At 41.5% G+C, this 13,361-nt stretch overlaps 1 protein-coding gene across 6 annotated transcripts; it reads left to right on the plus strand.

Annotated features, from left to right (window-relative positions):
• Nucleotides 1-451: 451 nt before the first annotated feature.
• On the plus strand, nt 452-10,705 carry LOC123063449 (pyruvate kinase 1, cytosolic). 6 transcript variants are annotated; one of them, XM_044487235.1, is made up of 18 exons: nt 452-2,523; nt 2,618-2,735; nt 2,942-3,036; nt 3,126-3,221; nt 4,416-4,547; nt 4,701-4,817; nt 4,959-5,128; nt 5,250-5,324; nt 5,509-5,557; nt 5,640-5,706; nt 7,041-7,082; nt 7,220-7,298; nt 7,496-7,639; nt 7,690-7,754; nt 8,483-8,575; nt 9,397-9,456; nt 10,023-10,168; nt 10,260-10,705. In XM_044487235.1, exons 11-17 carry the CDS (start codon nt 7,053-7,055, stop codon nt 10,116-10,118), a joined length of 567 nt encoding a protein of 188 aa, XP_044343170.1. In that variant the 5' UTR covers nt 452-2,523; nt 2,618-2,735; nt 2,942-3,036; nt 3,126-3,221; nt 4,416-4,547; nt 4,701-4,817; nt 4,959-5,128; nt 5,250-5,324; nt 5,509-5,557; nt 5,640-5,706; nt 7,041-7,052; the 3' UTR covers nt 10,119-10,168; nt 10,260-10,705. The 6 variants fall into 6 exon arrangements, 1 of the variants encoding a protein (XP_044343170.1); XR_006430334.1 differs by lacking the exons at nt 7,690-7,754; nt 8,483-8,575; nt 9,397-9,456; nt 10,023-10,168; nt 10,260-10,705 and adding exons at nt 7,763-7,865; nt 8,103-8,202 and having other exon boundaries at nt 461-2,523; nt 4,684-4,817; XR_006430331.1 differs by lacking the exons at nt 7,690-7,754; nt 8,483-8,575; nt 9,397-9,456; nt 10,023-10,168; nt 10,260-10,705 and adding exons at nt 7,763-7,865; nt 8,103-8,202 and having other exon boundaries at nt 463-2,523.
• The last annotated feature ends 2,656 nt before the right edge of the window (nt 10,706-13,361 follow it).

Raw genomic sequence — 13,361 nt, forward strand, 5'->3', positions numbered from 1 at the left:
CGCACAGCCGCCGCAGCCCTGCCATCCGCCCACGCCATCAGCGCGCCCGTCTGACTCGCTGCCGCCGCGCCCCTGGCACGACGCGGCATCCCGCGTTGCGCACACCATCAGGAGGGGAGAAACGCCCTCCCCCCCTGCCTACACCAACAGCGGGAGGGGAGGAGAGGCGAGAAAGTGGATGAAAGCAACAGAAGCTAGAGCAGTAACCAACTCAGATACGTATCCTAAGCTATTATATCCGGGCCAATTTTTTTTACACTTAATAAGTTGGTGCTAGATAAAAAAACGTGGCGTCTTTATTTTTTTTTTGCAGTGCTAGGTGTTTCTAACCCATTTGTTTTCACCACGCAACCAATCTGATCCGAAACAAAAAAAAGGAAAGAGGCACGACAACGGTACTCAGGGGCATCGGCTGCCTGGAAAACTCTCGTTCCGCCGCCGCCTCCGCTCCGGATCCAGCCCCGCTCCACTTGCCTTTCGTATCCGCACCCACGCCACACGCACCTCGGCAAGGACAAGCCTCCGCCCGCCGCCACCGCCTCCGCCCCGCCTATAAAGCTCCGCCCTTTGCCCGGCCCGCTCCTCCTCTCCCCGTCCGGGCCGCGCCTCTCGCATCCTTCCTTCGTCCTCGGTCCGCCCTGGCCGCGTGGTGGTCTCCGTTTCGGCCGCCGATTCCAAGTCCGTCCGCCAGCTCGTGCCCTGCTCCCTCTCCTCTCTGCATGCGGGGCCGCGCCGCTCCCCGAGGACGCGGGCGGGGGCTCGGCCAAGTGGCGGGCGACCGGCGGCGGGGGCACCGGCGTCGTGCGCCAGCCGCGCGCGCTCGTCCTCGACTCGTCCCTCTCCTCCTCTCGCGTCCGGTGAGGCGACTCGTCCTCGGTTCTTGCCTCTCCTCGTCTCGCGTCCGGTGAGGCAGTTCGTCCTCGGTTCCTACCTCTCCTCCTCTCGCGTCTGGTTCCATGTTGCTCGTTCTCGCTCGAATTCGTCCGTCGTTTAGAGTAGATAGAAGAATCGCTTCTGATTTGTTCGATTCTGCTCGTCCTCAGTTCCTCTGTTCTGAACCGCGTCTGATTCAGTTGATTTCGCTCGTCCTCGATTCGACCGTTTAGATAGAAATGCGCGTCCGGTTTGACTTGCTCGTCCTCGCCGTCGTCGTCAGTTCAGAGTCGCGTGTGATTTGATTCTTGCCCGTCCTCGCTTTCGCCCTGATGCTCTCGCGTGTTCTTGGGGATGTCTCGTCGGGGGTCCGCGACTCTGGGAGGAAGCGAGCGGTCCGTCGGTCGGTTTGGGTCACCGTCTTGTTTGCGAGCTAACCAGTCTGTTCGAGAAACTTGTTCGTGCGCTGCTGTTATCTGACGATCCTGCGTTTCATTTTCGTAGTCGAGCGATGGTTCCTGCGCTTCTGTTTGAGAACCTTGCGCGTGCGCGTCTGTTACCTGACGACCCTGCGTTTCGTGTTAGCTGTGGAGCGATGCTTCTTGCGTTTCTGTTTGAGAGACTTGTGCGTGCGCTTCTATTATCTTACGATCCTGCCTGCGTTGTTCGTCGGTTATTTTCATATCTCAAACGCATGCGCCCTTGTGATACTCTGGTTTCCCTCTGTCCATTCTTGTTCTACCGGCAGGCGTGTGTGCTCCCGTCCTAGATGCAGAGAATCTTCTTCTTGTCTCTTACGCTTGTTCTTGCTATCACGCTTTGCTTATGTTCCAATATATGATGATCGATGATGCGTGTTCAACTTGTTTCTTGTTATCATGCTTTGCTTATGTTTCAATATATGATGATTCGTGTTCAGGGGCGCAAACCATGTAGGCCGTGGGTACTGTGATGTGAGGCTTCTTTCCTGCTGATAAATTAGGATGATAGGCTGAGAAGAAAAGCCTGACTCTTGTAACAATCACTTGCTTGGTTTCCACTTCTTTGCGTGGCCGATTTGGCATCCAATGCATCATAATCACGTTTTCCCTGCTTGTTTTCATATCCAATGCATCCACTCATCAGAGCACCCTTTTCCCTATTTGTTTTCACTTCTTTTCCTAATAATTAATCATGTTTACCAATACTGCATTTCTACTGCTCTTTGTTCCCTTTTGAAGTTCACCGATTCAAATCTGATGTGACTTCTGTGTTAGTATACTAGCCATGATGTGTTTTATTCAAGTTATTAACCTACAAATTTGGCTTGAGATGCTACATGTTTATATGGCACGATTGATTGTTGTTTGCGTATGGTTATTAAGATTGATTGATTGATTGATTGCTGTTTGTTGATTGACTGATTGGTGTTTGCTGTTTGTTGATTGATTGCTTGATTGCTTGTTGTTTGTTGATTGGTATCAAACTTTGGTATTCGTAGTTCTTGATCTTAGGTAACAGACCTTGCACTATTCTTTTTTCTGAACTTTTTTGTGATTATGCAATGCTTTTCTAAGTATTTAAGGTACAAACATCTTGATCTGGACACATCACATTTGCTCTTTATTGTGTTGCTAAGGACACTGATGGGTTGAGTTGCATATAGTGCAGGTATATTTACATTCTTTACATTTTGTGATGCTGATGCCTCTAGTCCCAAAGTGTTTATTTACCCAAATTTTGCTACTGGAACTTTTGGTTTTAGATATTGGCACCTGATATTTGAATGGATGTTTTCATGATGCCTAATTTGATTCATTATCATTGTTCTGATGGTGTGCTACTGGTGTTTTAACTGAAGCTGTGGATCGCTCATCAACCTGGTATGTGTTTCGATGATAACCCATCTTGAATTTTACTCGTTTCTATATTTTACACAAATGTTTATCTCATGGCTGGTAATGGTAACCTTATGAATGCATAGCCCACATTTTAGCTAGTTATATAGTAATGCCATACTTGCTTGGATGATGTTCTGTATATGCAAGTGTGGTGAGCTCACATATTCTGTCGGCATCTATCTATGCAGCTGAGCTCTTTCTGGATAGGACAGAGGTACAATATTTACATCCATGGCAGAAGGTTCTTAACCCTGAACTCATCAAAGGTCCTTGGACTCAAGAGGTTTGGCACTGCACTCCTGACTTTGCTCGAAAAACAAACCTTTTGCACATTTTATAGTTATATTTATGATTATGATATTTTTTCTACAGGAAGATGATAAAATTATTGATCTTGTAAGAAAGTATGGACCAAGAAAATGGTCTCATTGCAAGGACCTGCAGAAGGACCCTCCGACCTTAGCGCAGGTGATTTCCCCTCTGCCCCTTTTGATTCCGTCTAGATCTTGCCCCGAATTGATGAGCGCGCCGTTGGCGTGGCCTGGTTGTTAACTGTTGTTACTGGTCATGGGGGTTAGGTTGTCGATTATTTAGCTGTGCTCTTGCAGTGCTTTTAGGTTTGCTGGATTGATTCGTGGAGAATACTGCTTATGAACTGTACATGGACTACTAATATGATTGACTCATGTCAAGTGTGTGATGTATCTTCTGAGCAGGCCATTTAAAAAAGCCCTTGGATTTTGTTCTGTTAGGTTATAAAGTATGCCAACCTTATTACAATTTACAGTCAGTACCAGTACCACATGGGCAGAACATGCACCACCCTGTAGCACTATATGCTATCTTAACTGCCATAACCAAAAGAAATTAAAATTGCCAAGCACTTCACATTTTATATGGACAGTTAGGCATGACTAGCACTATATAAGAAACATAAACAGTTCCAATCTAATCTGTTAGGCATGGACTAGACTATTTAAGAAACTTAAGCAGTACCAACCAAATAAATAGGGAGAATTTTCGAGAGTGAACTATGTTTTAGGAGGTGAGGTGGCAATGGTCACCTGTCTTCCTTAGTCTATTAACGCATACTGGAATAAGTATAATTACTGAAACAACTTCAGCATTCATAATGTGTGTAAACCTGATGTTCTGTGTTTTTGTGGAGAATAAGTGGCTTTAGTGGATGTCCTGGCCTCCTGGGTGACTTGATGTTTTCTAATACAACAGTTGGTTCCACTAACCTCTTGAAATTAAGAATAATGAACTTTGAATTATTCTAATCATTGTACTGGACGGGTATATGATGATTGTTCACACATATAATTTCATGCCTAATTCTGAACTTGTTCACAGATAACTAAAGGAGAAAATTCCTTATTTGACACTATCTTAAAATCTGCTTCCTTATTTGACACTGGAAAAGTTTTTCTTCCCTATTTGACACAAGTTCTAAATTTTATTTCCTATATGACATTTTCGTCCATTTTGAGCCTAAATGACACCTGAGAAGACTCTTTTACCCCCTCATGTGGTATGTGTGTGGGGGGCAATAGCGCGCACACGCAGCAAATATGACTTGTTTCTTACTCATACTTGACTGGCTTCATACAAATGCTTGTCTGACTGTTGTGTAATATGTATTACTTTCCTTTTATTCAGGAAGGTCCTGTAGGTGAGGACATGTTCCACTGGCAGGCCAGTATCATGGGACCCTTGGACAGCCCGTTTACTGGTGGCCTATTTTTGGTGAACATCCATTTCCCACTGGATTATCCCTTCAAGCCCCCGAAGGTAATTTCTGGTGTACCGAGCTAACCTTTGTAAAAAGGGGTTCATATTGATTCTATGATATTGGAATTGCTGTTACACAAATGTCTTGGGGTCCTCAAACAATTAGTTTGCTGCTGCTTGCTATCTTAACATTCAGACATGAACATATTTCAGGTCTCTTTCCGCACCAAGGTGTTCCACTTCCACTTTCACCCAAACATTAACAGCAACGGCAACATTTGCCTTGACATTCTCAAGGAACAGTGGAGCCCGACTTTGACCATATCAAAGGTAATGATCTGCATTCCTAGCTTGGTTGTTCCATTTTTGCTTAAAGCTTGTTGCTGATATAAGCTTGGTTACTTCAACAACTTAATCTCACAAAAATTCTTCATGTATGTTTCTCTAACATTTACCCGTCTCTGTTAACAGGCCCTCCTGTCAATCTATTTGTTGCTGACGGACCCCAACCCCAATGATCCTCTGGTGCCTGAGATTGCTCACATGTACAAGACTGATTAGGCCAAGTATGAGTCCACGACATGCTCCTCGACACAGAAGTACGCCATGGGTGGATGTATAGGCAAGCAATGTGGAGAGAGGTATTCTTTTGATTGTTCTATTTTTATGGTTTGCTGAAATACATTCCCCCCCGGGTGGGATTGTTTGCTAATTTTGAAACACACTAGTTACTTCCATTTGTGTACTTCTATTTGTTCTTAGTTCTTCTCAGCTATAGCTAAAGTCAAAGACGACAAACCAGGTGACTTATTGGAGTTGCAGGACTATAAATCATCGGTAAGTTTTTATGCTTTCAAATGGTCAGAGTTTGAATTTTGATCAGTTTGTCTGACTTGTTTTATACTGAATCCTTGATTCCTTGATAACTTAGATATACACACATGAATAATTACTTATGTTGTTATGATCATAAACTGATTTCTAAGTATCTTTGACTCATATGATGCTTTTTACATAACAGGTCATATGAATCTTCATTTGTAAATATGACTGCTGGTGCTGCCGATGATGTAAGCTACTTTTCTTGCTTCAAGAATAATAGAAATATCATTTACATCACACTCACATTTTAAGTTGCTCATGTCATTTCAGGCTAGCCATCGGCTTGGAACTAATGAGAGACAACCGCTGTTGCCAACTTGAAACATATACTTTTTAGGTATGAATGGCTTACCTCTCCTCCTCTCGCGTCTGGTGAAGGCAATTCATCCTCGGTTCGTGCCTCTCCTCCTCTCGCGTCTGGTGAGGCAATTCGTCCCCGATTCCCTCTCCTCTCGCCTCTGATTCGTCCATTTAGATTAGAAGAATCGCATATGATTTGTCATTTTGCTCGTTCTCGATTCATCTGCCTTGAAGTGCGTCTAATTCGACTGATTTTGCTCGTCCTAGATTCACTCGTTTAGATAGAAAATCACGTTTGGTTTGATTTACTCGTCCTCCTCGTCACTTTAGAGTCGCTTGTGATATGATTTTGCTTGTCCTCGCTGTCGCCCTGATGCTCTCGCGTGTTCTTGGGGCCGTCTCGTCTGGGGTCTCTGTCCCTACGACTCTGGGAGGAAGCGGGTGAGCAAGCGAGCGGTCGGTCGGTCTGGTTTGCGAACTAAAGTCTGTTTGAGAAACTTCTGTTCCTGCGTTTCGTGTTCACGGTGGAGCGATATTTCCCGTGTTTACTTGTGCATGCGCTTCTGTTATCTAACGATCATGCGTTTCGTGTTCACGGTGGAGCGATATTTCCTGCGTTTACTTGTGCACGCGCTTCTGTTATCTGTCGATCATGTGTTTCGTGTTCGTGTCGGGGCGACGGCTGCAGGAACGATGGGTTATTGGTTCGGAAATTGGAGCAGTGTCAAATCGTTCCCTCTATATCACCACATGCGTTGTTCGTCGGTTATTTTCATATCTCAAACGCATGCGCTTGATACTCTGGTTGCCCTCTGTCGATCCATGTTCTACCGACAGGCGTGTGTGCTCCCATCCTAGATGTAGAGAATCCTGTTCTTGCCTGTTACAGTTGTTCTGCTGCTGTTCTTTTCAATTGTTTATTGTTATCATGGTTTGCTTATGTTCCCATATGGCATGATTGATTGATTGTTGTTTGTTGTTTGATTGATTGGCTTGAGATGGATTGTTGTTTGTTGTTTGATTGATTGGCTTGAGATGGATTGTTGTTTGTTGTTTGATTGATTGGCTTGAGATGGATTGTTGTTTGTTGTTTGATTGATTGCCTTGAGATGGATTGTTGTTTGCTGTTTGATTGATTGCCTTGAGAAGGTACAAACCATGTATGCCGATTGATTGTTGTTTGTTGCCTTGAGATATTACATGTTTATATGACACGATTGGTTGCTGTTTGTTCATGGTTATTACAATTGATTGATTGTTGTTTGTTGATTGGTATCTAATTTTGGTATTGGTAGTAGGTAACAGACCTGGCGCTATTATTTTTCTGAACTTTTTTGTGATTATTATGCCTTCACATTGCACTGCTCCCAGATTCATATCGACATGCCCACGCTGTCTGACGAGGATAAAGATGTAAGGAACTCCTCCCAAGAATCTCTCTTTCTCCTTGTATTAACTTGGCGCTAGACTTTACATGTCATTTTTTTCATGAAACTGGAGCTCCTTGCTGTAACCCATTATATGACTTTATGAGCATGCGCCACTTTCAGGTTATGAAAAAATGGGATGCTCCAAACAAGATTGACTTCCTATCTTTCTTATACAAGGCATGCAGAAGATGTGTGGCAAGTAAGTAACTCTATGTCGATATTTAGAGTGTACTACTTCACAGTGCCATCTTTCCCAACAGATTGAAATTTTTTATATTGATATTTTGTTGAATATCACATGTTTGTTTGCACTTCATACTTTGGAAAATATTCCTAACGTTGATAGTAATTAACATGTATTTTTCTCTATTGAGTACTACTTTGTCGTTCTTTAAGTGTTCTTATTTCAGAAGTTTGCTCTGCACAAGTGCAACATGGCTGGAAAACCTGCTGCTGTTACTTGTGTTGTGGACAGTATGACGGACAACCTAAGGCCTACTCGTGCAGATGCAACTGATGTGGCAAATGCAGTGCTGGATGGTTAGTTTTTGCCTCTTGTAGATATCTTATACTTTGGTGATCCTGTACAGCTGCTCATTACTGCACCCAAACAAACTATAACTACACAAGCTGTAACATGAATCACAATTGTTTTGTTCGTAGTGATGCCATTCTCCTTGGTGCCGAGACTCTCCGTGGGTTGTATCCAGTTGGGACTATTTCAACGGTAGGCAGAATTTGTGCTGAGGTGAACTTTCTTTTGGAGGTATATGTTCTCTTGAGGCCTGTTTGGGAGGGCATTTGTTGATAGGTTCCCTTTTGTAGTTCAAATCAGACTTCAATACTAAAATGTTACAAATAAATACTATTCTTCCCAACAGCCCCTAAATGTGTTCTCAACAAGTATATCTTTGGCACTCTAATGGAATCTAATGGAAACTCACTCCTTTCTGCCTTTTCTCTCTTCATATTTGGTGATATATTTTCATGAATTGTTTCACAGGCTGAGAATGTCTTCAACCAGGATTTGTACTTCAAGCGAACCATGAAATACGTGGGAGAACCCATGACCCACATGGAGTCTATTGCTTCCTCTGAAGTGCGTATTTTGTTTCTTTTCATTCTCCAACCTTTTGTTAGTGTTTACAGGGAACAATTTCTGTCTCCCATTGATTGAATATCAGTCTGTGACACTTGGGTTTATAAGTCTGAAATAGTTCACTACCTATTATCTAGGTGCAGGGCTGCTATCAAAGTTAAGGCTTCGGTCATCATTTGCTTCACCTCATCTGGACAGGAGAAAAAGAGTATTTCTTCTTATAGGCGCTTCACCTCATCTTTGTAGTTTAATGGAAATTGATTGATATATTATGCCGTATCGAGTATCTGCAGGCTAATTGCCAAGTACAGGCCCACCATGCCATTCCTCGTCTAAAAACAAATCAATTGAAGTGGAGCTTCACAGGGGCATTTGAAGTATGTGAACAACCTTTTTCCTCGTAACCTTTTTAGTACTTCCTGTGTGTGCTATATCTAGGTAATAATGATTCAGAACTAGCATGCTGATCTTCAAACTTTTAAAGATAACTTCAGGCTATAGTTTTTGTTAATGACGAATCTAACACTGAACCTTGCACAATTGTGCAACTCAATACAGAGGAACAATATATAAGTATTTGCCATGTAATGCTAGAATATTCATTTAGCATTTAACCTTCATGGTTTTGCCTTGATACAACATCCTTCTTTTCTCTCAGCAAAAGATTGATGATATGTATTTCTCCTTTATTTTTACTTGGTGCATAATTCCTACTACCTCCTTTTCAGTTTATAAGGGACGCCTATATTTCTAGATCATCAGTTTGACCAACGAAATATGTATTATATGTTGAAGCATACCATTGAAATTAGTATTTGAAATAGGTTTGCCATGGTGTACCTTTTGTAGCATAACTCATATTTCATTGGCCAAACCGTTGATCTGAAAATACGCATGTGCCTAACAAACCGAAAGATTGGGAGTATGTTGTTCAACTGGACTTGCTAATGTACTACAGAATTTACCCTGATGAGAAACAGTGTGGTGTTCAACAAGATTCACTAATTAATATGTATTACCACGTGTCTAATACATCCCTATCTAGACAAATCCAAGACAAGTAATTGGGAACGGAGGGAGTACTATAGAATTTTGCCCGATAAGAAACAATACTGCTTATGTTGGACCAAGACTTGTCTCTGGTGTTTGGCAGTGTGCCACTGTTATAACTCATATTTGTTGCATTGTCTTCCTGCAGGCAAGACAATCACTCATAGTTAGAGGCCTCTTTCCCATGCTTGCTGATCCACGTCACCCGGTGAGTTAACCTGCCTTTGATCGGTTGGCTACATTAACCATTCTTTGTTGGTTCTTTTCAATTTTAGAATACATGACCTAGTATGTATAATATGAAAAATAGGAACTACCTATAAATATCAACGTCTTTGTTCTGAACATAAAGGGAATAATGGCAGTTGGCCTTAGTGCATATTCCCAATATGTGAAAAGTGGACGCTTTACATACACCAGGCCAGTGAATTAATTCTGCTTTTAGGGTTTTTGCTTGCATCATCTTCTACTTACAAATGGAATAAACACTACACTAGACTGCAGTTCACTTTCGAATAGTTGGCAAGTCATCATAAGCTCGGTTAATCAGTACATTATCTTGACTGGTGGTAGGCTGGTGTGTTTATTCTGTATAATATAAACGCAATACTTGAGCTTATAAGCTGGTGTGCACCAGTGAGGCTGATGTTTGGAGGTTTCATCTTGCACCCACCTTGAATTATTTGGTAGCTAGAATTCCTTGATTTGGACCCAACAAGTAAGAAGCTTGGTTTGCCTGGTGATTTGTACTGACATTGTTTCTCTGCCCTGCAGGCTGAATCTACTAGCACTGGAAATGAATCAGTGTTGAAGGTTGCTCTTGACCACGGCAAAGCATCTGGTGTGATCAAGTCACATGGCTTACCTTAGCCAGAATTTCTATAAGAATGTCGCTCATGTTACATGCCTTGCTTTCTCTAGTAAGTAGAACAAGAATACTGTGCCTACAAACTTGTGGGTATTGATGAAGATAATCACTTAATCAACCTCTAACTAACTTCCTATTTTCAGGAACGAAGATCTGGATCACCCTCGCCCCTCTAGAGAAATCAGTTTACTCATTCAAGTTCTGAAAATTCTTTATAGCCTTTTGAGTTTACTTCGGTCTTGCATGTATTAGCTTTCTGTTTGTGCCCCTATTTATGTATGTTTCTTGTGTGCAAGTGCTCCATTCTGTGTGTGTATGACTTGTGTGTGGCTTGACTTTGTGCGTGTGGCTTGACTCTGTGTGTGTGTGGCTTGACTGTGTGTGTGACTCTGTGTGGCTTGACCATGTGTGTGTGACTCTGTGTGGCTTGACTATGTGTGTGTGATTCTGTGTGGCTTGACTATGTGTGTGTGATTCTGTGTGTGCTTGACTCTCTGCTTGTGTGACTCTGTGTGAATGTTGCATTTGTTTGATGGTGTGGCCTGTTTGCTTGCTTGATGATTGGTGTGGTTTAACACTGCCTTTGCCGGTCCCAAGCCCGGATGTGAAAATGTGGAGGGAGCTGCATTTACCTCCTTTGTATTATATATATATTCACCTTCTAAAATTTGTGGCTGATGGCATTCTAGTTTACTTAGACGGTTAGCTTGTTAATTAGTTTTGTGCATGCAAGACTTGAAATCTAGCTGATGTTACTTTCTGTGCATGATAAATGGTTTTGTTGTGCACCTTTTTGAAGATGTGGCCCGTCTTCCCCTCTATTTTCCTCTTTTGGATGTTAAATAGCATTTGCTATGTTTCTGAATTGATTATTTGTTGTAAGATATGGTTATCATATATAGTTCAGAGATAAATGTCTTTGTTTGCAGCAGTACATTTTATTCATTCCAATGGTGATTTTACTACTGTTTTTTGTGTGTTGGAACTCTTGCGGAAGTTCTCTGTACCCCAGTACCAATGTATATCTATTTCAGTGTCATTTTGTACTATAACATCACTGAAACCAGTGGTATAGTTGAGATGAGTGATGTGATTAGATTGTACCAGACATGCGACTGCAGGAGCTCAGTGTATGAGTATGCGCCCCGTGACCGCAATTATGTAGTTACTTTAACAGGACTAGCTAGTCACTTTTGAACAATCAGGTAGTTTACAATATGCAGTTTTACTTGTATTCAAGAATGGAGCTTCTTCACTTCCTAGATGCAGCAGGTTGTCCATGTTGTGTGTTCAATTTCTTTGATTCACCTTTATTTTCATTTCAGCAGGTTGTCCATGTTGTGTGTTCTGTATGGATTAGACGCCGTCTGACTACTTTGTCTTCGATGCCGCAGCCCCTCGTTGGGTCTTTAGTACTTCTTTTGTGTGTTCAATTTTTAATCCCCATTACGTGTGATGCTCTTTGTTTCTGTGTAATTTGAACCTCTGGTTGTGCTCTTGTGAGTTGTGAGCGGTGTCTCTGCTCGTGTGAGCACACATGATTTGAACCGCGATTCTGCTAGTGAGGCAAGCATGATTTCAGCGGTGTTTCCATGTGATTTTGAACTATGTCTGTGTTACGATCTTGTGAAAACGTTGCGTGAATATTTATTGCCAATTGTGTGTCGTGCTAATACTGCCTTTGGTTGATTGTGTGGCTTGTTGCTTAGCTGAATGATTGGTTGTGGTGTTTGCTAATTTTTTTTGTGTTTTGTAGTTTAACACTGCCTTTGCCGGTCCCAAGCCCGGATGAGAAAATGTGGAGGGGACTGCAGTTAGCTCCTCGGTTTAGAACTTTCATGGTCTCCAAATATTTTTTCAATGAATAGTAGTGAATGAAGTGAGTAGAAGTCACACAATGTGGTGTCAAGCTATTGAATGCATCCTTTTTGATAAAAGGATAAAAAACAATAAAAAAACTCAAAATTAAAATATTCTAAAAAATAAAAGTCTAAAAAATATGAAAGATTTTTAAAAAATAGAATACTAAAATATAACAGACTCAAAATTATAGAAGATTCAAAATAATAGAAAGACTTAAAACAATAAACAGACTTGAAATAATAAATGACTCAAAATTATGAAAAGACTCAAAAACAAGAAAAGACTCAAAAGTATAAAATATTCAGAATAATAAAATACTTAAAAAAGAGGAAAAAAACTCAAAAAGCAATAAATAAACTCAAAATGATGGAAAGACTCAAAATTATAAAAGTTTCAGAAAATAAAAGACTCAAAAACATTAAAAAAGAGTCAAAATTATATAAATACTTAAAAACAATAAACAAACTTAAGTTAAAAAAACACTCAGAAAACAATAAAAATACTCTAGATTATAAAAGATTCAAAATTATTTATGGTGCACTAGGAATTACCATGCCAACACTAAATTAATTACCTATGACATTGATAGAAATACATCACAAGCATTAGATTGTGCCCGGTCAATACAAATGGGCCAATTTGTGGTGTGTTAGAAAAAAGGCAACACCAATACTAACTAAATGGGTCGGGCCAGTTTGTGGTGACGTGCCAAATATGCAAAATGCAACCACTATTTGAAAAAACAATATTGTGGTGGTGTTGGTTGGAAATGGTGTGCCGCCAACTAAAGTTGGGGCTACCCATTTCTCTACTAGTGAGTACATGTTCCTGTGGTACCTCTGGATAGCAAAATTTTCATTGATAGTTCGTAATGAATTTGCCGGATCAACATGTTCGCCCTCATGGGTCCATCTATTTCGGGAATGCCAAATATACCACATGATCAACACTATCTCTGCTCTATCACCATTGGAGAACATTGGGGCGCTGACAATGTCGCGTGACCAAGTAAGCGGGTGAAGTCGTGGTAGGCAAACCACTTCTGAGCTTCATCCCAAAAGCGTTTGGCGTGTGAACATTGAATCAGTGCATATATGCTTCAGATGCTCGTTCATTGCCAAACAAAGCTTGCGTTGGTATCTATCACGAATATGTCATCTATGCAATGAGCATTCATTTGGTAGAATTCCTTTAGTCACTCTCCACTAGAAACACTCTGGTTTTGGCACCACCTTTAGTTTCCACTCGACTTACATAACTGTTCATCTATCATCGAGGTACCCGTAGTTGTCCCTTCCTCCATAGCATTCACTCCTTTTGAGTCATTAGAGACAGGTATGGTGACTTTATAGTGTAGACACCCGACTTCTCAAAAGCCCACA

This window comes from Triticum aestivum, chromosome 3A, assembly GCF_018294505.1.
Source record: "Triticum aestivum cultivar Chinese Spring chromosome 3A, IWGSC CS RefSeq v2.1, whole genome shotgun sequence".
In the NCBI taxonomy this organism is placed as follows: Eukaryota; Viridiplantae; Streptophyta; class Magnoliopsida; order Poales; family Poaceae; genus Triticum; species Triticum aestivum.

Coding starts and splice junctions, on each gene's coding strand:
- LOC123063449 (XM_044487235.1), top strand. CDS start 7,053: ATGCCCACGCTGTCTGACGAGGATAAAGAT. Junction 7,640..7,689: donor GGCAAATGCAGTGCTGGATG/GTTAGTTTTTGC, acceptor GATCCTGTACAG/CTGCTCATTACTGCACCCAA. Junction 7,755..8,482: donor ACATGAATCACAATTGTTTT/GTTCGTAGTGAT, acceptor TGCCGTATCGAG/TATCTGCAGGCTAATTGCCA.